Source organism: Oncorhynchus clarkii, unplaced genomic scaffold (genome assembly GCF_045791955.1).
Source record: "Oncorhynchus clarkii lewisi isolate Uvic-CL-2024 unplaced genomic scaffold, UVic_Ocla_1.0 unplaced_contig_14143_pilon_pilon, whole genome shotgun sequence".
Classification (NCBI taxonomy): Eukaryota; Metazoa; Chordata; class Actinopteri; order Salmoniformes; family Salmonidae; genus Oncorhynchus; species Oncorhynchus clarkii.
The window spans coordinates 1-25,873 of record NW_027260818.1 but is presented as its reverse complement, the minus strand read 5'-3'; the positions used below and the strand labels follow the sequence as shown (position 1 = coordinate 25,873).

The 25,873-nt window shown below is 45.9% G+C and overlaps 1 protein-coding gene across 1 annotated transcript; it reads right to left on the bottom strand.

The window, feature by feature from the left end:
- Nucleotides 1–1,294: 1,294 nt before the first annotated feature.
- On the bottom strand, nt 1,295–23,584 carry LOC139401793 (protein transport protein Sec31A-like). Its single transcript, XM_071145765.1, has 26 exons — nt 23,483–23,584; nt 22,189–22,304; nt 21,702–21,825; nt 21,370–21,565; nt 21,044–21,139; nt 20,183–20,323; nt 18,485–18,627; nt 17,979–18,078; nt 17,640–17,801; nt 16,988–17,140; nt 16,384–16,617; nt 15,634–15,801; nt 15,280–15,418; nt 14,866–15,044; nt 13,949–14,075; nt 13,318–13,463; nt 12,954–13,127; nt 12,155–12,328; nt 11,619–11,862; nt 10,847–11,254; nt 9,765–9,809; nt 7,108–7,163; nt 6,601–6,762; nt 6,163–6,282; nt 5,932–6,003; nt 1,295–2,831 (listed from the first exon to the last, which is right to left on the bottom strand). Exons 2-26 carry the CDS (start codon nt 22,265–22,267, stop codon nt 2,652–2,654), a joined length of 3,822 nt encoding a protein of 1,273 aa, XP_071001866.1. The 5' UTR covers nt 22,268–22,304; nt 23,483–23,584; the 3' UTR covers nt 1,295–2,651.
- Nucleotides 23,585–25,873: the final 2,289 nt, after the last annotated feature.

Sequence of the window (25,873 nt, the reverse complement as noted above, 5' to 3'; positions counted from 1 at the left end):
CAGCAAAGGATGGCAAAGTAAGCATCAATGGATTGGATACATATTTTAGTGCAACAAATAATGAGCACTGGGTGAGGTGCTTCAATGCCTTCTGTTGCCACATGATGTTCTCTGTTTGCTCTCTCTGGCCAACCTGTTTAACTGACTGACATCTCTTCAACCAACCTATAGTACAGAACTAAAGTAATACACAACAGGGTGTAACATAGCACATCAGATAGTCAATTACATGACCAAAAGTATGTGGACACCCGCTTGTTGAACATCTCATTCCAAAATAATGGGCATTAATATGGAGTTGGTCCCTCCTTTGCTGCTATAACAGCCTCCACTCTTCTGGGAAGGCTTATCCACTAGATGTTGGAATATCAATACGGGGACATGCTTCCATTCAGCCACAAAAGCATTAGTGAGGTCGGGTACTGATGTTGGGCGATTAGGCCTGGCTCCCAGTCGGCGTTCCAATTTTTCTCAAAGGTGTTTGATGGAGTTGAGGTCAGGGCTCTGTGCAGGCCAGTGAAGTTCTTCCACACCGATCTCGACAAACCATTTCTGTATGGACCTCGCTTTGTGCACAGGGGCATTGTTATCATACTGAAACAGGAAAGGGCCTTCCCCAAACTGCTGCCACAAAGTTGGAAGCACAGAATTGTCTAGAATGTATGCTGTAGCATTAAGATTTCCCTTCACTGGAACTAAGGGGCCTTGCCCGAACCATGAAAAACAGCCCCAGACCATTATACCTCCTCCACCAAACTTTACAGTTGGCACTATGCAGTAGGACAGGTAGCGTTCTCCTGGCATCCACCAAACTCAGATGCGTTCGTCGGACTGCCAGATGGTGAAGCGTGATTCATCACTCTAGAGAACGCATTTCCACTGCTCCAGCTCTCAAACATTTGATTTAGCACATTAGATCTCGACTAATATTAAGTACACACGTAAGCATAGGCCACTCCCAATGAGAACAAAACACTAGAATGGATCAGCTTTGGTGTGATAATTTTTTGTGCACAAACCCCCTCCTGAAAATGAACAAGGTGACGTGGGAAGGTCGTTTCTATGGCTACGCACAATTAGAAACTAAATATAGGATGCAACAGGTCACATAAGAAATGTCTAATTCCTTATTAAAACAGGGGTAATTGTTAATTCCTTATTCAACACAGGGAATTACTAATTCATGATTAAAAATGGGGAAATACTAATTAATTATTAAAAACAGGGAAATGGTCAACAACGACCCCAAAAAAATAGGGGGAGTGTAGCTTACGCACCACTTACAATTCACAAAAATATTTCAAGATATTTATTCATGGGTTTCTTTGCCATAATTCATATTTCAGTCGATAACCGCCACGTTCTTCAATCAGCATGAAATGTCAAGTATAACCACGCCAAAGCTGTTTACACTGGTGTGCTCATTACAGTTTATACACAACAGAAGCCAGCACACTATAAACAGGGGGCAAAGCCAACAACCAGGACACACACTGTTCTCATACAGTATCTCAATCACACAAGCTAGCTGACAGCAGTGGGCCGCTCTATAGTGACTAACGCGGACTGACTATAAAACACATCCAGCAACTCCACAAGAATCATTAAATTACATTCTGTTGTTGCATAGCTCTGGACCAGGGCGTAATGTGCAGGCTCTGACACAGCTCTGAGTCAACAAGCTGCACGTAACACCCTGGATCAGAGCTAGTCGTTGCAGTGCTTTGGCCTGAAAAACGGAACAAAGTAAGAGGTGGCACACTGGTCTGTAGAGCACACTGGTCTGTAGAGCCTACTGGTCTGTCAGTGAAAAGTAAAAATTTCAGCGCTGTGGTACAGTATGCATTACAAAAGTGTATATAACTCATTCACTCTTCCTAACTATTGTAAAAATCGGCTGGACGTTGTGTGGTTTGTTAAGGAAAGATGAGGTAGGAAGGTGGACGAAAACAACCTCGCTCTCCAAAGTCTTCCCTTAGTTGGATGTGTTACCATGTTAAGAACTACTGACAGCCAGAGAATCCAAGCCCACATTGTTCAGAGACATTTGCGTATCTTTCTCCACTCTCAAACATATGACATTAAAATCCTCAGCAATCTACAATCCTCCCACATCAGTAAACCCCCACCTCTTTAATATTTAACATCAGGTATCTTCCCATCGAAAAGCTAAAAGGACTCAACTTCTTTAGTACTATTGGGTGTTTTGCTGTTGATAACCACCACAGTGACTCGTCTTCTCAGAGAGAAGAACACCTCTCGTCATCAGCCAAGTCTGAAACCTTTTCAATGAGTCGGCTTTAGTCAAGCGAAAACCACACATCTGCAATCATGTTCTCTTTATCAAAGCACATTTCAACAGCTGAAAAAGAAATAAATATCTAATCTATAACATTGTGATCCATCCATATGATAACACTGAAGGCTGTTTTTATCTTGGTGTGTTTTTGAGTGTTCCAAATGGCACTCTACTCCCTATTTAGGGCACTACTTTTGACAAAAACCCTCGGGGGCCCTCATAGACCCCTCGGGGCCCTCATAAATCATAGGGCCCACGGGGCCCGTAAAGAGCCCATAGGGTCTGGTCAAAAGTAGAGCATTATAGGAAATAAGGTTTATTCTAGAAGCCTGCCTTGGTGTGGGATCAGTGGTCAGACGCCCAGCTTGTTGGCGATGGTCATGACCACTTTGAGGATGGGCATGAAGGCTTGGATCTCGCTGAAGTTGCTGCTGGTGACCACAGCAGTGTGGACCTCCAGGCCACGCTGGTAGTTCTGGCCCGCCACACAGCGGCTGATCTCATGTAAACCCCCCAGGATGTTGTTAGACAGCTACAGGATGAGGGGAGAATTTAAAGTTACTATAGGCATGTACAGATTTCCTTTGGGTCTGTTATGTAGTGGAGCACCATGACTGGGTCTGTTATGGAGTGGAGCACCATGACTGGGTCTGTTATGGAGTGGAGCACCATGACTGGGTCTGTTATGGAGTGGAGCACCATGACTGGGTCTGTTATGGAGTGGAGCACCATGACTGGGTCTGTTATGGAGTGGAGCACCATGACTGGGTCTGTTATGGAGTGGAGCACCATGACTGGGTCTGTTATGGAGTGGAGCACCATGACTGGGTCTGTTATGGAGTGGAGCACCATGACTGGGTCTGTTATGGAGTGGAGCACCATGACTGGGTCTGATATGTAGTGGAGCACCATGACTGGGTCTGTTATGGAGTGGAGCACCATGACTGGGTCTGTTATGTAGTGGAGCACCATGACTGGGTCTGTTATGGAGTGGAGCACCATGACTGGGTCTGTCATGGAGTGGAGCACCATGACTGGGTCTGTCATGGAGTGGAGCACCATGACTGGGTCTGTCATGGAGTGGAGCACCATGACTGGGTCTGTCATGGAGTGGAGCAACATGACTGGGTCTGATATGTAGTGGAGCACCATGACTGGGTCTGATATGTAGTGGAGCACCATGACTGGGTCTGATATGTAGTGGAGCACCATGACTGGGTCTGATATGTAGTGGAGCACCATGACTGGGTCTGATATGTAGTGGAGCACCATGACTGGGTCTGATATGTAGTGGAGCAACATGACTGGGTCTGTTATGGAGTGGAGCACCATGACTGGGTCTGTTATGGAGTGGAGCACCATGACTGGGTCTGTTATGGAGTGGAGCACCATGACTGGGTCTGTTATGGAGTGGAGCACCATGACTGGGTCTGTTATGGAGTGGAGCACCATGACTGGGTCTGTTATGGAGTGGAGCACCATGACTGGGTCTGTTATGGAGTGGAGCACCATGACTGGGTCTGTTATGGAGTGGAGCACCATGACTGGGTCTGATATGGAGTGGAGCACCATGACTGGGTCTGATATGGAGTGGAGCACCATGACTGGGTCTGATATGGAGTGGAGCACCATGACTGGGTCTGTTATGGAGTGGAGCACCATGACTGGGTCTGTTATGTAGTGGAGCACCATGCCTGGGTCTGTAATGTAGTGGAGCACCATGACTGGGTCTGTTATGGAGTGGAGCACCATGACTGGGTCTGATATGGAGTGGAGCACCATGACTGGGTCTGTTATGGAGTGGAGCACCATGACTGGGTCTGTTATGGAGTGGAGCACCATGACTGGGTCTGATATGGAGTGGAGCACCATGACTGGGTCTGATATGGGGTGGAGCACCATGACTGGGTCTGATATGGAGTGGAGCACCATGACTGGGTCTGTTATGGAGTGGAGCACCATGACTGGGTCTGTTATGGAGTGGAGCACCATGACTGGGTCTGTTATGGAGTGGAGCACCATGACTGGGTCTGTTATGGAGTGGAGCACCATGACTGGGTCTGTTATGGAGTGGAGCACCATGACTGGGTCTGTTATGGAGTGGAGCACCATGACTGGGTCTGTTATGGAGTGGAACACCATGACTGGGTCTGTTATGGAGTGGAGCACCATGACTGGGTCTGTTATGGAGTGGAGCACCATGACTGGGTCTGTTATGGAGTGGAGCACCATGACTGGGTCTGTTATGGAGTGGAGCACCATGACTGGGTCTGTTATGTAGTGGAGCACCATGACTGGGTCTGTTATGGAGTGGAGCACCATGACTGGGCCTGTTATGGAGTGGAGCACCATGACTGGGTCTGTTATGGAGTGGAGCACCATGACTGGGTCTGTTATGGAGTGGAGCACCATGACTGGGTCTGTTTTGGAGTGGAGCACCATGACTGGGTCTGTTATGGAGTGGAGCACCATGACTGGGTCTGATATGGAGTGGAGCACCATGACTGGGTCTGATATGGAGTGGAGCACCATGACTGGGTCTGATATGGAGTGGAGCACCATGACTGGGTCTGATATGGAGTGGAGCACCATGACTGGGTCTGTTATGGAGTGGAGCACCATGACTGGGTCTGTTATGTAGTGGAGCACCATGCCTGGGTCTGTAATGTAGTGGAGCACCATGACTGGGTCTGTTATGGAGTGGAGCACCATGACTGGGTCTGATATGGAGTGGAGCACCATGACTGGGTCTGTTATGGAGTGGAGCACCATGACTGGGTCTGATATGGAGTGGAGCACCATGACTGGGTCTGATATGGAGTGGAGCACCATGACTGGGTCTGATATGGTCCACTCCATATCAGACCCAGTCATGGTGCTCCACTCCATGGTCCACTCCATATCAGACCCAGATGAGAACTAACTGACATCATGGTACAGGAGTTGCGTTAATACAGAATTGTGTGATTTTCACGCAGAAAAAAAAAAAAGATAAAACGAGTAAGAAATATCTTGCTGTGTTTTGTACAGCAAAACTAAAATGCTTCTTATTGTAATTTCTGCTCTGCATCAGACTAATTTTGTGCTTCAGTTGCACTTCTCCACTCGGATGAGACTTCAGGAACGGCATTCTATCAGCAGATAGCGCTCTGACTGATGTGTAGCTACTTTTCCGCGTAGCCAACTTTTCTCTGGTAAAATACAAGATTAACTTCAAGCAAAACATTGGGAAATGTAGCTGGCTACATTGTCTCTATGCTAAACAGAAATATGATGGCCATGCATCGTTTTTGCAAAAAAAAAAAAGACAGTGCTTTTTAATTGTAAACTCATTTACTTGTGTGGCTGCCAGCCAAATGGCGTTCCACTTCTGTTGTCATCTGATGAAAACGAAGCTATTTTCTGCCAGAATGTGTTGCACTAATGTATTTTCTGTGAAGGAAAACTATAGCTACATGTCCCTGATCACTCTATTGAAGCAAAAAATCTAAAAACAGCCGACTTTCAATATAAAAACACAGGTTTTAAAAAACACAGATTATTTTTTTTGAAGGTGTGTGTGTTTTTAAACAGCAGATTTGTGAACTCTAAGGCTGGGGCCCTGTGGTAGAGTATCTGCTCTGTGTTCTCACCGAATGCTCTCTCAGCTTGTCATACAGGTACCCAAGGCGTTTCGATGCATCGTCAAGTTTCCTCTTTGTCTGCTGAGGAAAATAAATAAATAAATATATTGAATATTAGGATGTCAGACTCGAACAGCAGCACCTTCAGAATGGCTCTGTGTGTCTTATGCAGATAGACGGGTAGAAATTCTGTCTTTTGAATCACTAGAGCCGAAACTACCGTCTTGTGTAAAGACTTACTGGGTCTTGTGCGGCTAGCTGGCAGCGTTGAACCAGGCTGTCGAAGGTCTGCTTGAGGACCATGTGCTCTGCAGGGATCTCTCTCTGCTCCACCCTCTCAGCCGGCAGCGCCTGGAGGAGCTGAAGGGACACACAGGGGTTAGAGATCTGCCTACCTATAAGTAACTGGTATCCTGACTTTAGGGGTTAGAGATCTGCCTACCTATAAGTAAGTGGTAGCCTGACTTTAGGGGTTAGAGGTCAGGCTGCCAGGCCTTTAATAAGAAAGTAAATGGTAGCCTGACTTTAGGGGTTAGAGGTCGGCCTGGCAGGCCTTTAATTCGAAAGTAAATGGTACTGGGTTAGGTTGGCACTAGTCTCATGCTACCAGAAATCCCACTGTATTCTGGCTCCAGAACTGGCATGGAGAAACACAGAAGAGACGAGATTGTCACTGACCTGTACGCTGGGCTCCTGAGGGGCCCCTGGGGGGAACTGCTGCGTGCGGCTGGGGTCGTGGCCCTGCTGTCCTTGGGGCTGATGATGATGGCCCTCCATGGGGAAACCCCCCATAACAGGGGCGGTGATGGGAGCCGGAGGGGTGTAGTTGTCTGGGACAACCTGAGACACGGACAGAACACAGATTCACACACTGGCAGGTTTATTATTACAGACATAAAAGCTTCACCTTATACTGGTTAACATACAGCTAAGATCTTACTGCATGTTTAAACACGTGAAAGTACTGAAATAGCAAAGACCCGTCTACAACATCTGGAGAACATGGATTCACTGAATACTGGTTTACATACAACTAAGATTGTAGCTATTAACATTTCCAAGATGGTCAACTGGTCCTGGATTGGACAAATTGGAACTGGTCCACATTTATCCAGTCTGAGCTAGTCCATGTTATCAGAGAGGATGGGGAATCCGGTATGAAGGTCATTTATCCAGAGGAGATACCTTTTTCTTCCTAGAACCCCCTCGTACTGCTGGTGGGTCATTCCAGCCATCTTGTCCTATAGATAGTGAAAGATGAATAGTCAGCCACAAGACACCTGACGCTTTTTAAGAATCCAGACAGCAGCCAAAGCCAAGAAGCCTAGAGACCTGGAGATCCATGGAAAGTTCTGGGACATTAAGTTGAGCAGGGTAATTTCTCAATCTCTTAGGAGGATAAATTAAGTCTTAAAAATCACTTTCAACTCTGAAAAACAAAAAAAGGTATTTCCACTCGAGTAGCAACAAACAGGCCACTTCAACAGACAGCAGGCCACGGCCAGGCAGCAGGTCACTTCAGACAGCAGGCCAGGCAGCAGGTCACTTCAGACAGCAGGCCAGGCAGTAGGTCACTTCAGCAGACAGCGGGCCACGGCCAGGCAGCATCACAGTGCAGTTAGATTGGACACACTGACTGACAATAATAACACATTGTTGTTGCATTATCTTCACTACATGGCATAGCCTAATACTGTGGTAAATTTACATTTTTTAGTACTCAAATATCATAAACTTAAAACAGATATTTCGGTATTAAATTAGTAAAATGTAAATCACCAACAACAGTGATTTAGCATGGATTATTTCACTACATCGTTACATTGTTTGTTATAAATCAAAGACCGGCTCAACGCGTTCCTGTAAAATCATGTGACGGCACAAGCAAACACCTTTCTACATGTCTGCATTAACACAGTCTTATCCCTCCAAACCTATCCCTGTCTGCATTAACACAGTCTTATCCCTCCATATATAAACCTATCCCTGTCTGCATTAACACAGTCTTATCCCTCCATATCTAAACCTATCTCTGTCTGCATTAACACAGTCGTATCCCACCATATCTAAACCTATCCCTGTCTGCATTAACAGAGTCTTATCCCACCATATCTAAACCTATCCCTGTCTGCATTAACACAGTCTTATCCCACCACATCCAAACCTATACCTGTCTGCATTAACACAGTCGTATCCCACCATATCTAAACCTATCCCTGTCTGCATTAACACAGTCTTATCCCACCACATCCAAACCTATACCTGTCTGCATTAACACAGTCTTATCCCACCACATCTAAACCTATTCCTGTCTGCATTAACACAGTCGTATCCCACCATATCTAAACCTAGCCCTGTCTTATCCCACCAAACCTATCCCTGTCTGCATTAACACAGTCTTATCCCACCATATCTAAACCTAGCCCTGTCTTATCCCACCATATCTAAACCTAGCCCCGTCTTATCCAACCATATCTAAACCTAGCCCTATCTGCATTAACACAGTCTTATCCCACCATATCCAAACCTAGCCCTGTGTACATTAAGTCTTATCCCACCATATCTAAACCTAGCCCTGTCTTATCCCACCATATCTAAACCTAGCCCTGTCTTATCCCACCATATCTAAACCTAGCCCTGTCTTATCCCACCATATCTAAACCTAGCCCTGTCTTATCCCACCATATCTAAACCTAGCCCTGTCTTATCCCACCATATCTAAACCTAGCCCTGTCTTATCCCACCATATTCAAACCTAGCCCTGTCTGCATTAACAGTCTTCTCCCACAATATCCCTCTCTGCATTAACAGTCTTATCCCACCATATCTAAACCTAGTCCAGTCTTATCCCACCATATCTAAACCTACTCCTGTCTGCATTAACAGTCTTATCCAAACCTATCCAAACCTATCCCTGTCTGCATTAACAGTCTTATCCCACCATATCCCTGTCTGCATTAACAGTCTTATCCCACCATAACCCTGTCTGCATTAACAGTCTTATCCAAACCTATCCCTGTCTGCATTAACAGTCTTATCCCACCATATCTAAACCTAGACCTGTCTAATCCCACCACATCCAAACCTATCCCTGTCTGCATTAACACAGTCTTATCCCACCATATCTAAACCTATCCCTGTCTGCATTAACAGTCTTATCCCACCATATCTAAACCTATCCCTGTCTGCATTAACAGTCTTATCCCACCATATCCCTGTCTGCATTAACAGTCTTATCCCACCATAACCCTGTCTGCATTAACAGTCTAATCACACCACATCCAAACCTATACCTGTCTGCATTAACAGTCTTATCCCACCATATCTAAACCTAGCCCTGTCTGCATTAACACAGTCTTATCCCACCATATCTAAACCTATCCCTGTCTGCATTAACAGTCTTATCCCACCATATCTAAACCTATCCCTGTCTGCATTAACAGTCTTATCCCACCATATCTAAACCTTTCCCTGTCTGCATTAACAGTCTTATCCCACCATATCTAAACCTATCCCCGTCTGCATTAAAAGTCTAATCACACCACATCCAAACCTATACCTGTCTGCATTAACAGTCTTATCCCACCATATCTAAACCTAGCCCTGTCTAATCCCACCACATCCAAACCTATCCCTGTCTGCATTAACACAGTCTTATCCCACCATATCTAAACCTATCCCTGTCTGCATTAACACAGTCTTATCCCACCACATCCAAACCTATCCCTGTCTTATCCCACCACATCCAAACCTATCCCTGTCTTATCCCACCACATCCAAACCTATCCCTGTCTTATCCCACCACATCCAAACCTATCCCTGTCTGTCACTCTCACTGTCACCTTCATCATCGTCAACAAGGGGAGTACTCAGCCAAGGGAAGTACCCTGAAAGTTAAACAAGGGGGACAGCTCAATCAGAAGCATTTATAAATTAACATTACGTTATTCACGTCTCAAATCTCACTACACATGATTTAGTATTTATAAAAGAGACAAGTGTTAAAGAAGGAATGGTGGATTCTTGTTTAAGCATAAATGAATAAAGATATGATTAAAGATGACTATCACAACAGATAAACAGTGGTGTTACAGGCCTGTGTCCCAAAATACACCCCATTCCCTTTATAGTACGAGCCCCGGTCAACGGTAGGGTCCTACTGACGGTACGTTCCCCGGTCAACAGTAGGGTCCTACTGACCGTACGTTCCCCGGTCAACGGTAGGGTCCTACTGACCGTACGAGCCCAGGTCAACGGTAGGGTCCTACTTATCGTACGATCCCAGGTCAACGGTAGGGTCCTACTGACGGTACGTTCCCAGGTCAACGGTAGGGTCCTACTGACGGTACGTTCCCCGGTCAACGGTAGGGTCCTACTGACCGTACGAGCCCAGGTCAACGGTAGGGTCCTACTTATCGTACGATCCCAGGTCAACGGTAGGGTCCTATTGACGGTACGTTCCCCGGTCAACGGTAGGGTCCTACTGACGGTACGTTCCCCGGTCAACGGTAGGGTCCTACTGACCGTACGAGCCCAGGTCAACGGTAGGGTCCTACTGACCGTACGATCCCGGGTCAACGTAGGGTCCTACTGACGGTACGATCCCCGGTCAACGGTAGGGTCCTACTGACGGTACGATCCCCGGGCAACGGTAGGGTCCTACTGACGGTACGATCCCAGGTCAACGGTAGGGTCCTACTGACCGTACGATCCCAGGTCAACGGTAGGGTCCTACTGACCGTACGATCCCCGGTCAACAGTAGAGTCCTACTGACCGTACGATCCCAGGTCAACAGTAGAGTCCTACTGACCGTACGATCCCAGGTCAACAGTAGGGTCCTACTGACCGTACGATCCCAGGTAAACAGTAGTGCACTCTACCAGGCATAGGATGGCAACACATGAATTGCATCATGGTCAGTACCTGTAGGAGGAGGAGCAACCGACGGAGCAGAGAAGGACTTGACAGCCGGGGCTCCAGGACCTCCTTGTGGGTACCCAGGTCCCAGGGGTGGGTACGGACCAGAGGGGGGACCTGCAGGTGGGCCCTGGCTGTGAAGGTGAGACCCCCCTGGTGGGTACATGCCGACGGGGGCCCCAGGTTGCTGGTAGCTGAGTGGCATGGGGCCTGAAGGGAGCGAGGTGGGGGTGAAGCCTGACGGAGGTGGCCCTGGGCTGGGCATGGTGGGGAGGCCGCCAGGGGCAGAGAACGGAGGCAGGGGGTGTATAGCAGGTCCTGGAGGTCCTGGAGGAAAGGCAGAGAGGCCGGGGCCACCTAGTCCTGCAGACATGGGCTGCTGTTGTGGCTGGAATGGCTGGAGTGGAGAGAACCCTGAGCAGACAGGAGACAGACATGTTACATCAAGACCAGTCTGGAGTAGTGTCTGGCAGGTGACAGAGTAGTACCTGGTTCAGCAGGGCACAGCTTGTATATTACGTTCAGATTGAAACATGTTTGTTCTACATTATATATTTCTATGTCACATACACAAGTACAATGAAATGCCTTTCTTACAAGCTTCAAACCCAACAATGCAGCAATCAATATCAAATGTAGCACTAAAAATAACAAGGTAGAACAAAAACACAGGATAGAAAACCAACAAGATTAAGTCAGTAAGCATACTACACACACAGGGTCAGTTCCAGACATAACACCTGCTGAACACGGCCCTGGACGGAGGGCGAGTGCCTACCTGGGGCAGTGGCAGGATGTTGAGGGTAGGCTGGCCGTAGTCCTGTACGTGGCAGCCCACTCGGTGGAGGAGCAGGGGAGGAGGGTGGCAGACCGCCATACGAAGGAGGAGGCGGCCCTCTGGAGAGAGCAGCAGCCTGAGGAGTGAAGACTGTCGTCATAGGAGGCTGGCCAACCACTGACATCACAGGAGGAGGAGGCTGGCCACCCACTGACATCACAGGAAGAGGAGGCTGGTAGGGCCCCTGGAGAGGAACATCATTTACACACAGCCGGCGTCCCAAACGGCACCCTTTTCCCTTTATAGTGAACTACTTCAACAGTAGACTGGAACGCAGCCACAGGAACACACACGAGAGAATAACACTATACCAAGCTGATGTTTCACAACATGAACTCTAGGAACTGCTATGATATCTTCAAGTGGAGATTAGATTCATCGATGTATAAATCAATGGAAATACATCTGTTTACTTTGTGTTTTATAATCCTCAGTCATTTGTGTGTGTGTTTATTGTTGCATTCATTCCTAAATACCGTCTGTGTTGGTGGTTGTGTTTGGACGGGGACAGCAGGGGCCTGAGCGGGGGTAGGGTTGCCCCCAGTCACCCTGACTCTGTTGTAAGGGCACGGTGGGGGCTGTTGCCCCCCTGCAGCTCCTCCCTCTCCCTGGGCGTGGAACAGCCGGTCTCTCATCATCATGATGCAAGCCTGCAGGAGGACAAACACCACAGAACAACAACACAGTTATAATAGTACTGGAAATATTTCCAACAGTTTGATGCGTCCGCCTGCAGGAGGACAAACACCACAACACAGTTATAATAGTACTGGAAATATTTCCAACAGTTTGATGCTTCAGCCTGCCCGAGGGGGTAAACTATAAACCAGGGAGTTAGCAGGCTAACTTACCCATTTCAAGCTTCTCAAATAATAATAATAATAATAATAATAATAATAATAAATCATAATATTTAGGCATGGTTTTATTGACTCAACAGCCAAGAACACATGGATGTTTAGCTTTGTTAATGAACCAGAAACTGTGTAGTAATTTCTGGTTGTTGATCAAAGTAAGCTGACTAACTCATTGATCCTGCTCTGCAGTACAGCCCTCTGGAGTAACAGATGGTAGGAAAAAACCCTTTCTGGACGACAACAACATTAGTTCTCTTTCACCAGGCAAGATCAACGAAGCACAACTTACATATTAAAATGCAGGTCTGAACACGATCCAGGAGAGAGAAAACACAGTGTCTTTGAAGCATGAGGACACGTTTAAAACACTTCCTGGTTGATAAGGTATCTGTGAAGAGGAGTGGGAGGTTGTGTTTACCTGGTCTGAGGTGTCTGGCAGGTAGGACAGGGCTGTAGCCAGGCTGCCTTGTGAAGCTAGGAGACCAGCGTAGTGAGTCAGCTTGTCAGCCAGGACAGGACTCTGTACAGCCACCTCGCTGTTCCTCAGACACTCCACAGACTTACGCAGAACCATCATCTTCTCTACCAAGTCCTGGCGGTCAATCACACAGACGACATAATGTAACTAACTACCTGGTTACTACCACGTCAATACAGATGGTATCTGTGGCCAGTTATCACATCACATCATCATAACGCTTGGGTTCACTTGGAAAAGTGACTTCCATGGTTAAATGAAGGACAAATATATAGATAGATATATAAAAAAAACGATTTCTTACCTCTAAAACCAGGGGAGATGAGCAGTCCCTCTGCAGGGCCCAGCATTCCACTAGTTTCTCAATGTTCCCAGAGCAAATGTAACAGAGACATGCCTGCAGACAGCGTTTCTCTGTCCTCTCCCCCTCCAGACGCGACCCCAGGGTCTCTACAGTACCAGGAGAGGGCGGGAGAGCAAGGAAGAGTGGGAGAGAGAGGAGGAGAGGTTAGATAGAAGATGTAACAGAGGTCAGTTATAGTCCAACCAGGAGAAAGGGAGGGAGGGGTTAGGAACAGGAAACAGAAGAGCAACCCAGCACAGAGATCAGTTATAGTCCAACCAGGAGAAAGGGAGGGAGGGGTTAGGAACAGGAAACAGAAGAGCTACACAGCACAGAGATCAGTTATAGTCCAACCAGGAGAAAGGGAGGGAGGGGTTAGATAGGACTAGAACTGACCTCTGTTACATCTTCTACCAGGGGAAAGGGAGGGAGGGGTTAGGAACAGGAAGCAGAAGAGACCATCAGGTACAATCAGGTCTCTCTTCTGAAATAGATTTGTAGTGACTTGCAGAAATAAGTTCTGAACTCAAGGTAAAAGCAAGTCGGGGTTTACTGATGCCTTTGTTTACGATCCTCAACATCTTGTTCTTACCACACAGATGAGCAAACTCTTTGGGGTGAGCGTAGGTTAGGAGTGCAGCGAGAGCCTCCTTCCAGTTATCCAAGGCACAGCTCTGCACGATGTCTCCCCAGTTCTGGGTCACCACGGATGAGATCAGCTGAGGACGGTCGACAGTAAACTTAACCATGTTGTATGTATTCATGTTGACTATGTTGATTATTTTGCCCTGTTGATATAAAATAACTATATTCTGAACTAAACTAACTTTGCTAGCTAGTAATCAAGTCATACAAATATGATATAAATCAAATAGCCGTGAGGGTAAGTCCCAAATGTCCCCCGTCTTACCATAGATGCTGTTCCTCTGCTCGTCCAGGTATGTCCCCTGTCTTACCATAGAGATGCAGTTCCTCTGCTCGTCCAGGTATGTCCCCCCCTGTCTTACCATAGAGATGCAGTTCCTCTGCTCGTCCAGGTATGTCCCCCCCTGTCTTACCATAGAGATGCTGTTCCTCTGCTCGTCCAGGTATGTCCCCCCCTGTCTTACCAGAGATGCTGTTCCTCTGCTCGTCCAGGTATGTCCCCCCCTGTCTTACCATAGAGATGCTGTTCCTCTGCTCGTCCAGGTATGTCCCCCCCCCGTCTTACCATAGAGATGCTGTTCCTCTGCTCGTCCAGGTATGTCCCCCCGTCTTACCATAGAGATGCTGTTCCTCTGCTCGTCCAGGTATGTCCCCTGTCTTACCATAGATGCTGTTCCTCTGCTCGTCCAGGTATGTCCCCCCTGTCTTACCATAGAGATGCTGTTCCTCTGCTCGTCCAGGTATGTCCCCCCCGTCTTACCATAGAGATGCTGTTCCTCTGCTTCTCCAGGTATGTCCCCCCCCGTCTTACCATAGAGATGCTGTTCCTCTGCTCGTCCAGGTATGCCCCCCCCCCCGTCTTACCATAGAGATGCTGTTCCTCTGCTTCTCCAGGTATGTCTGCTGGGTCTTCTGCAGTAGCTCCTGTCCTCCACTGATCGCCAGCAGGATGGCCTCAGCGTAGCGCCCCTCGTTCAGACACAGGTCCACCGCTCCCTCAAAGTTTCCCACCAGCAGAGCCTGGCTGATCAGACCATCTGCATCTAATACAACAGGAGCATAAAGCAACTGAATGAGATACGGGAGAGTTACAGTCATACAAAAGGGCCAGTTACCAGGACAACAGATTCATATTAAGACTAAAAAAAAAAGGTTTTACGTTGAACATTCTATTTGTTATGTGTCCGGGAAACCAGTCCGTACTGTTTAGATTTCACAGGAAGAGAGAGCTGAAGTCACGTCCTACTGCTGGGATACTGAACGGAAGACGAGCAGTACCTGCTGAGACAGGGATTGGGAAGCTGATCTTCTTCTCCTTGTCTTGTGGTTGTGGTGGGATCTGACTGAAAAAGTCAGAGGGCGAGGATGAACCCGGAGTCTTGGTGGAGTCAACCTCATCCCCGGATTCTTCTGACCTCTGGAAACGAAACGAGGACAACGTACTTTTACAGAAGGTTGGCGGTGATAATATAAAAAGGTGACAGGATTCATGTTGTTATGAACAGAGACCACATATCGCTTCTGAAACTCGTCACTGCCTTCTAGTGGACGGTGGAAGAAATGCAGTCTAGACGAGAAGTAGGACTACTATAAAAGAGAATGGGCTATGAAGAGGTTTGTTCCTGGACTGACCTGAGTAGAGAGAAGCTGTATCTTCTCAGCCAGATCGTTGGCATCCACTCCGTGTCCGTTAGGCTGCAGATTCTTCCCCAAGCAGGTGGATATCTTTCTCTCTAAATCCTCTTTGCTGAAACCCAAAAGTCTCAGGAATTTGACCCGGGCTTCATCTTCAAAGTTGACCTGCAAACATCAGGAGGTGGACAACATTAGAAACCTAAACAACCCTTACAGAACTTGTGTTCATCATATGTCGGTCTTGGCTCCCGAGTGCCTTTCTATCCAAATACATTGTACAGAGAAGCCTACTGTTCATGGAAATGCATCATCTCCATAGGTGTTCTGTGAGTCCTACTACTGTCCAGTCGGAAGGACAGACAGGGACACAGATAACTGGACTTTTTAAAAACATTTTGGCAATGAAGCAACTTTTCTACTTAACGAGGGTCAGATGAATTCATGGATACCATTTTAGCATGCTAACAGTTCCAGGAGACTTCCAGTCATTGTGCTAACGCTAGTTAGCAATGGCTCCCGAAACTACCTTCAAAACTGCATACAGAGGCAAAAAATGGTATCCATGAGATCATATGACCCTGGGTGAGGAGAAAAAGGGATTAAATGACAAAAATGTCACACCGTCTCTATAATGTTACATTGTTTGACCCTGGGGTATGTAGAAAAGTTGCTTAATTGCCAAAAATCGTCCATTATTCCTTTAAAAAATGAACCTTTCGTGCCACTGTGCAGTGTCATAACACCTACCAGGAGAAACCTCCATATATCCTGTTCAGAGTCTGTGGGGGCCTTGTGGATCTTGGCCTGGCAGTAGTCTGACAAGGATCCAGATTGCAGAGCAGCCTGCAGCTCTCTGGAACGTTGGAGGAGCTCTGTTTCCGTGGTGACCTGGCTCACAAACACCTGCCTGGGGACAGGGACGGGCTGTGGGCTCTGGACTGGAGCCTTAGGACTCTCAAAGGTGATCAGCTTCCCACCAAACTACAAGGAGAAGAGAATAGGGGGGGGGGGGGGGGGGTACTATTACTATGATGCAGTTATAATACATTTTAAGACTTGTCATAAGCACGTACTGTCCCTTTAAGATTAGAGCGTGACAAAAGAGTAGCACTTTACGTCATGCCAAAGAATAGACTTTAACCGTGTGTTTCCACCATAATCCACGGGTTGTCATGCCTAAGAATAGACTTTAACCGTGTGTTTCTACCATAATCCACGGGTTGTCATGCCTTACTGCTTAAACATATTGGGGTTCCTCACAATAGGCATTCACTGATGTTATTTACCTTCTGAAATACATTTTTTTTTAATATATATACATTTTTTAAAAGGTCAGGTACATTGCACTTACAGCGAATGAGGCTCCTACGGGCCTACGAACCCACTTGGGGGGCTTCTTCAGCGGAGCGACGAGGGTGGTCTGAGGGGTGGGTTGGGGAACTTGCAGAGGGGGCAGCACCTGGCCTGTCCCAAACGGATCCATGGTGTCAAAGGACGAGGAGATCTGTGGGAAAGCACCACACAAAGACTGCATTCCAATCTAAATATTATATAAAGGAAAGATAAATGAGCAGAGGTCTTTAAATTATTATTATATTTTTACCTTTATTTAACTTGGCAAGTCAGTTAAGAACAAATTCTTATTTTCAATGACAGCCTAGGAACAGTGGGTTAACTGCCTTGTTCAGGGGCAGAACGACAGATTTGTACCATGTCAGCTCGGGGATTTGAACTTGCAACCTTTCAGTTACTAGTCCAACTCTCTAACCACTAGGCTACGCTTCCGCCCAAATGAGGTCTACAACCATACCAGGCTAGACACCTGACTACGCCAAAATGTCCCCTGGTCAAAAGTAGTGCACTACATAGGAAACAGGGAGCTTTTGACGTTTTAGCATTTAGCAGACATTCTTATCCAGAACGACTCCCAGCGGCAACACTGGATTGTGGGTGGTTTCCTTTAGACAGTAAACAGACATGGGTCACAGATGGAGGCTCTCTACCTGATCAGCCCTGCTCTGCTGCTGGGCCTCCAGGCTTCCTCCCATCACGCTGTAAACACTGATCCAGCCGTCAAACGAGGCCGCCGACAGCAGCGCTGGGTTCCTGGGACACCACTGGATGTCAAAGCACCACTGATTGGTCGTTGGTAATTCATAGATCACCTAGAGAGACGGGAGAGAGAGAGATTGGATCACCACGACATTGTAGAAACAGATCACCTAGACAGAGGCATCTGAAGAAGCCCTGAGCAGGGAAAGATGGCGGGGGCTTTGTGATGGGAGGCCATATGCACCACATGACGCCATGAGGCCTTTAGAACAGAGCAGAAAAGCAGGTACCTCTCCAGTGTTTGGGTTCCAGCAGAGGATCCTGTTGTCTTTAGCACTACTGAGCAACAGCTCTGGGTCTGCTTGGCTCCACGCTATGGACAGAAGTCCCCTGAGGAGGAAAAACACCAAGCCTTCATCACCGACGGTCGAAGCTCTCTCTCTTTTAACTTCAACTATGAAACAACAACAGCCGCCGAGCTAGAAGAACTCATTGTACTTTATTAATCCATTTAAAAAAGGAAAATGTGATTGAACCACGTAACACATACAACACCACTAAAAACACAACCAACGACATACAGACAATTAAAGTGGCACAACACCAACGTATAAAAAAATAAAAATAATAATGTTTTATTATGTGAATTACTATGGTTAGATATTACTGCACTGTTGGAGCTAGAAACATGAAGTACTTAGCTCCACCTGCCATAACAGAGACCATATCATCACCATCATCATCACATAACAATTCCAGCTAAAGTGATGTGTGGCACAATGTCCCAGAGGCTCACCTTGTGTGGTTCTCCAGGACTTTGAGAGGGGACGTGGCAAAGCGCAGGTCCCACATCTGAATGACTGGCATGCGGTCATCTTCTGAGGCCAGGACCAACTGTGTGGCCACCTCGGGGTGCCAGAGCATCCCTGAACAGTGCATCTATAACACAACACAACATCAGACCAGAGCATCCCTGAACAGTGCATCTATAACACAACACTACATCAGAAGAGAGCATCCCTGAACAGTGCATCTACAACACAACACTACATCAGACCAGGGCATCCCTGAACAGTGCATCTATAACACAACACTACATCAGACCAGAGCATCCCTGAACAGTGCATCTACAACACTACATCAGACCAGAGCATCCCTGAACAGTGCATCTATAACACAACACTACATCAGACCAGGGCATCCCTAAACAGTGCATCTAAAACACAACACTACATCAGACCAGAGCATCCCTAAACAGTGCATCTACAACACATCAGACCAGGGCATCCCTAAACAGTGCATCTACAACACATCAGACCAGGGCATCCCTAAACAGTGCATCTACAATACTACATCAGACCAGAGCATCCCTGAACAGTGCATCTGTAACACAACATCAGACCAGAGCATCCCCTAAACAGTGCATCTACAATACTACATCAGACCAGAGCATCCCTGAACAGTGCATCTACAATACATCAGACCAGAGCATCCCTGAACAGTGCATCTGTAACACAACATCAGACCAGAGCATCCCCTAAACAGTGCATCTACAATACTACATCAGACCAGAGCATCCCTAAACAGTGCATCTACAACACATCAGACCAGGGCATCCCTAAACAGTGCATCTACAACACATCAGACCAGAGCATCCCTGAACAGTGCATCTACAATACTACATCAGACCATAGCATCCCTAAACAGTGCATCTGTAACACAACATCAGACCAGAGCATCCCTAAACAGTGCATCTACAATACTACATCAGACCAGAGCATCCCTAAACAGTGCATCTACAATACTACATCAGACCAGAGCATCCCTGAACAGTGCATCTACAATACTACATCAGACCAGAGCATCCCTGAACAGTGCATCTACAATACTACATCAGACCAGAGCATCCCTGAACAGTGCATCTATAACACTACATCAGACCAGAGCATCCCTGTTGCTGTGGTCACTAATCTACTGTACTCACCCGGTTACTGTGGTCACCAATCTACTGTACTCACCCTGTTGCTGTGGTCACTAATCTACTGTACTCACCCGGTTGCTGTGGTCACCAATCTACTGTACTCACCCTGTTGCTGTGGTCACTAATCTACTGTACTCACCCTGTTGCTGTGGTCACTAATCTACTGTACTCACTAGTCTACTGTACTCACCCGGTTGCTGTGGTCACTAATCTACTGTACTCACCCTGTTGCTGTGGTCACCAATCTACTGTACTCACCCTGTTGCTGTGGTCACTAATCTACTGTACTCACTAGTCTACTGTACTCACCCTGTTGCTGTGGTCACTAATCTACTGTACTCACTAGTCTACTGTACCCACCCGGTTGCTGTGGTCACCAATCTACTGTACTCACTAGTCTACTGTACTCACCCTGTTGCTGTGGTCACCAATCTACTGTACTCACTAGTCTACTGTACTCAACCGGTTGCTGTGGTCACCAATCTACTGTACTCACTAGTCTACTGTACTCACCCGGTTGCTGTGGTCACTAATCTTGATGATGGGCTCGTTCTTCCTCAGGTCCCAGACCACTGCTTTCCCACTGGGGTTTGCAGAGGCCAGGATGTGTTGCACCTGTCTGTTCCACGACACTACACTGATATCTTCAGGAGGCTAGGTGGATGGGGAGAGAAGGAACAGCACTGTTACAAATATAGATATTCCTCCATTAATTAGTGAGTGGAGAATGTCATGGCACACATTTTAGAGATTAACAAAACAACAACAAAAAATTAGTTATTTCACATCAAAAAGCAAAGCCAAAATTCCCAACACTGCCACACTGTGGAAGACTATCGTCACAGGCTATTTCTCTGAGACTTCAGTAATATCTTGATAGGGGGAAGTGTTAGGTTATTTATTGTTCCCACCAGCCCACACATGTTAAATCCAACACACACCAGACAACCACACACACACACACACACACACACACACTTTCACTCTTACCTCACAAAGCTACAAAGAGGGGAAAACATGGAGAAAACGGTTCAAAATTAAATTAAGACTCACCAGCCCACACATGTTAAAGCCAACACACACCAGACAACCACACACACACACACACACACACACACACACACACACACACACACACACACACACACACACACACACACACACACACACACACACACACACACACACACAGGCTTTCACTCTTACCTCACAAAGCTACAAAGAGGGGAAAACATGGAGAAAACGGTTCAAAATTAAATTAAGACTCATTCCAGGGATTTAAATCACCTGGAATTACCCACCATTTTGATTTAGAGAAGAAGTTGAATGGAAATAGAAGAGAACGGGACAAACTTCCCCCCCAGAGACATTTACCTGTGACTTTGTCCCGGGTGTCATTGGATTGCTGAAATTGTTCAAATCCCAGATGTAGATCTCTGAATCGTTTGCACCTGATGCCAACAGATTACTCTGAGAGAGAGAGGAGAGAGAGAGTGAGAGAGTGAGAGAGTGGAGTACATTCAAATGAGAGAAAAAAAATACATGTGACGAATATGAAAGAGAACATTGGATTGAACATATCCTTTAAGTGTTCATATTAAAAGCTTCATTTAAATGTAATTTAGTAGCCATTTTAAATTGCATGTCAAACTACAAGTGAGAAATGGGCCAAAGCCTTGACTGGCTGCTACCAGTATTACCTGAAAGGGGTTGAAGTCTAGTGCTCTGACAGGCCCAGTGTGTTTGTCAGACTGTCCTATTATTGCCTCTGCCCCTGATGTTACGATGGCTTCTGGGCTATACACCGTTACCATGCCATTATCACTGCCTCCAATCAGTCTCCCTCCCAAACCGTCTTCTCCTGCTCCAAAGTTCACCCACACCAGACTATGGAGCCTAAGGCACAGATATCAAAAATCAAATGTTATAGGTTGAATCGTATGTATTGATACAATAATATTATATATATATATATATATAAAACTTGATAACTCGTATAGTATTGGGTTAGCAGGTCATTGTTGTTGCTTACCTGTTAGAAGTAGGTAGGGACCCCTTGAGCTTCATTCCCAGGGAAGGATCGGCAAAATCCACCTGGAATATTTCCAAGGCGGCAGTGGTGTTGAATGACGCATCCAGCTGCTGAGCTGACGTGCCTGTTCCTCAACAACAACAACAACAAACAGACCAACAAAGAAATCTAATAAATCACAAGAACTCAAGAAGTATGTTATTCAGAATTAAAAGTGAAGCCTGTTATCATCAGTTACACAACTCCTGATTTTTAGAAGCCTGCTCCCAAGTCTGTTTATGCATGCTTGCCAAGTTAGGCAAGTTGGCTAGATCGCATAAACAGATCTGGGAAGAATGCCTAAACATCTGGAACTATCTACTGTATAAGTGCATGACAGTCCTGATACACAAAACAGTTCTGACCTACCTAAGATTAGGTAGAAGGGTTAGAGTTAGTGTAGGACAGGTATGGACAGGCCTGATACAGGTAACATTTGGTGCCCTACCTAAAGCCAGGCAGATAGGGTGGTGGGGCGCAGGACTCCATGCTGGATGAGCAGTCCTCTGGATCTCTTTCAGCCTCATCTTTCCTCTATTGGGCTAGGATGCCTCTATCAAAGTCCTAAAAAAAATGGAAACAAGCACTTTTAATGACGTTTCAATACGGGGTGCATTCAGTTCAGTTCAACGTGTGCAGCATTCTTCAACAACTTTTGAGGTCTGTTTGCTTCTGTTTGGTGGGTGTACCCTGATCAATATGGGTGTGACACATTGAGATACATAAATCACCAGTGTGACCATTTGTAGCTAATCGCACAATATTGTGCAGCCCACCATACACAATAGCCCTCTGAGCCACCATAATCACACCGTTCTTCTCTTCAGCACCGTTTCCATTGACTAAATCGTTGAACATAGCCAAAACATTTCGAAATGTTTTTGGCTACGTTGAACAAAGTTTTGTCATATTGAATATACCCCTGACGTTATGACCCCTGGAGTGTATTCATTACGCAAATTATGTTGCAAAACGTTTCCTCCAAACTGAAAAAGTTTTGCAACGAAAACGAGAGATTCTATCGGAAAAACTCAGGTAGGTCTGTCTCAGTTGACTTCTTAAACGGTACAAAGTTTCCGTTGCAAGACGTAAGGAATAAACCCAAGGTAAGCGTATTGCATTGGGCAGTAATGGACGTCATATGGGGATAGCCGATTTCTAAACACTATGAACCCACCTACAGCTAACTAGCAAACGTTAATAGTTTCTGAATAATCAAAACAACATATTGTAGGGCGTTACAGTAGCTAGCTAGTTAGCTACGTAACATTCCGGGATGGTTAATAAGATGAAACAATTTACTAAACGTTAGAAGAATCAATTTCAATCACGTGTCATGAATCAACAACACGAGAAGGAAGCGAGCCGTTAGATGGAGAGCTGCTGGGTGATGAGAAAACGTTGAGCTAGCTAACATCCATCATTTGGTTAGCTAGTAATACACGTCTGTCAACGGCTTTTCTTCGTCGTAATGTATATGTTCTATAAATAGATAGGTAGTTAATGCTGGTTGAGCTATTAGCTATAAACCATCCCTGGTTCAACCAATTTATTTAGTTAGCTAACGGTAGCTAGCTAGGCTAGTTACCGATACGTGTCGTTGGCTTCTGCTAGAGCTTGACAGCTAAATCATGCAGACGTGTCGTTCAGTTTATAAATCTAGCAAGCTAGCTAAAAGCTAGAATAAATATATTCTAACACTATATTGTTAGTACCCCCATATCTTCATATAAAATACTTACGTCGGAATTGATGATTATCAATCTTTCTAGCTTACAAATGATGTAGAAAACCACCGGGCACTCCCAACGTAATCCTGGATGTTTATCGTCGTCTACGGTGGCCGACATGGTATCAAATATCACAGCAGTCAGTATCTTGATTTGACCTGTAGCTGTGTTTTGCAATGTTTTCAGTTCAGCAAAGATTGTCTCGCCTCTTCAAATGTCAGTAGTTGAAAGTACTGAATAAATATTTTTCTTTTTTTTTTCAAAATAGTATTACATCTATAACTATACATTTTAATTTCCTGATGGACAATGTTGCAACTAGCTTCAGCCAGACAAACATACAGTGCCTTCAGAAAGTATTCATACCGCTTGATTTTGTCCACATTTGTTTTTTTTAATACACGCAATACCCATAATGAAAACATTTTTTAGACCTTTTTACAAATGTATTGAAAATAAAAAATACAGATATCTAATTTACATAAATATTCACATCCCTGAGTCAATACAAATTAGAATCACATTTGGACGTGATTACAGCTGTGAGTCTTTCTGGGTAAATCTGTAAGAGTTTTGCACACCTGGATTGTACAATATTATGGTAGTGAGAGGAAGCCCGATTGCGGGCAGCGGGAGAAGATGGAACCAGATGGATTTTAGCCGATATTCTACACATTTTCTTATCGATGAAACGTTTGATCTCAATACAGTTTTTTGTTCCCAAAACTATATGTTATGAAAAGAGTGGCCTAAGTTTTGCAGACTTTGCAGTTTGCAAAAGTTTTTTGAAATGTGCGTTTTTTAAAAGGGGCGCAAAGGCGAATTGAGTTATTGCACACGCGCACCTCACAGGGTAGTGGGTCCCTAACGGACATAACGCAGATGTGTGCAAGAACACGCCAATGGGATCTCTCTAAACTCTAACTCTCGGCTCATTTGTTCCCATTGGAAACGAGAGGGTGTAGTCAGTCTATCTTGGTTTACTTATACAATCTTCGATTCATTGACGTCTTGGTAGGCAAACTCTTTCTTCTTATTATTTTGAGATAGGGTTGGCAGATCGTATCCAACTTTTAAGGTGTATCACCGCCACCTACTGTAGTGGAGTGTGAGGCCAGTCACAGCCCTTCTTCTTCTTCTTCTCCTCCTTCTTCTTTTTCTTTGTCTTCTTCTTCTGTGGGGGTTTATCGACAGTTGGCATCCAACATGATGGTGCATTACCGCCACCTACTGTACTGGAGTGTGAGCCAGAGACGGAGAAACTAAATCTTACCTGCCAGCCCCATTACTCTTAAAAAAAAAATCGAAAATATTTGAGACTATATCTAATGATGTTCTACACAATACACTCTTTAAACTAATTTCCTGTATCCCCTCCTCCCTCATACTAGATCTCAGCCTCTCTTTCCCTCTGATACTGCCCACACTAGCAATACATGCTCCACGGTCTCTGTTTCCTGGCAATAATCACACTTTCCTGTTGGATGCTTTCATCCATCACGCTTAAGGTCTTATTCAACCGGCTGTGTCTCACCCTTAATCTTGTAAAAATAGCCTGCTATTTTCTGTCCCTTCCTGCCGTCCTCCCCTCTCCGACTTTCCTCTGTACTTGAAATAAATGCTTGCCCTTAGTATCTCTATTCCACTGCTCCTGTCATCTCTGCACCATCACTGTCCATATCAGGCTTTTAACTTGCTCCTGCCATCTCTGCACCATCACTGTCCATATCAGGCTTTTAACTTGCTCCTGCCATCTCTGCACCATCACTGTCCATATCAGGCTTTTAACTTGCTCCTGCCATCTCTGCACCATCACTGTCCATATCAGGCTTTTAACCTGCTCCTGCTATCTCTACACCATCACTGTCTATATCAGGCTTTTAGCCTGTCATCTCTACACCATCACTGTCCATTTCAGGCTTTAAATCTGTCATCTCTACACCATCACTGTCTATATCAGGCTTTAAACCTGTCATCTCTGCACCATCACTGTCCATATCAGGCTTTTAACCTGCTCCTGTCATCTCTACACCATCACTGTCTATATCAGGCTTTTAGCCTGTCATCTCTACACCATCACTGTCTATATCAGGCTTTTAGCCTGTCATCTCTACACCATTACTGTCCATATCAGGCTTTAACCTGCTCCTGCCATCTCTGCACCATCACTGTCCATATCAGGCTTTTAACCTGCTCCTGCTATCTCTACACCATCACTGTCTATATCAGGCTTTTAGCCTGTCATCTCTACACCATCACTGTCCATTTCAGGCTTTAAATCTGTCATCTCTACACCATCACTGTCTATATCAGGCTTTAAACCTGTCATCTCTGCACCATCACTGTCCATATCAGGCTTTTAACCTGCTCCTGCCATCTCTGCACCATCACTGTCCATATCAG

Excerpts from the sequence above, each read along its gene's own strand:
- LOC139401793 (XM_071145765.1), bottom strand. The coding sequence starts at position 22,267 with ATGAGGCTGAAAGAGATCCAGAGGACTGCTCATCCAGCATGGAGTCCT. Across the intron at positions 18,079-18,484 it reads GTCCTGGAGAACCACACAAG|GGGACTTCTGTCCATAGCGT; the intron begins GTGAGCCTCTGG and ends TTTCCTCCTCAG. Across the intron at positions 6,004-6,162 it reads AGCTAGCCGCACAAGACCCA|CAGACAAAGAGGAAACTTGA; the intron begins GTAAGTCTTTAC and ends TATTTTCCTCAG.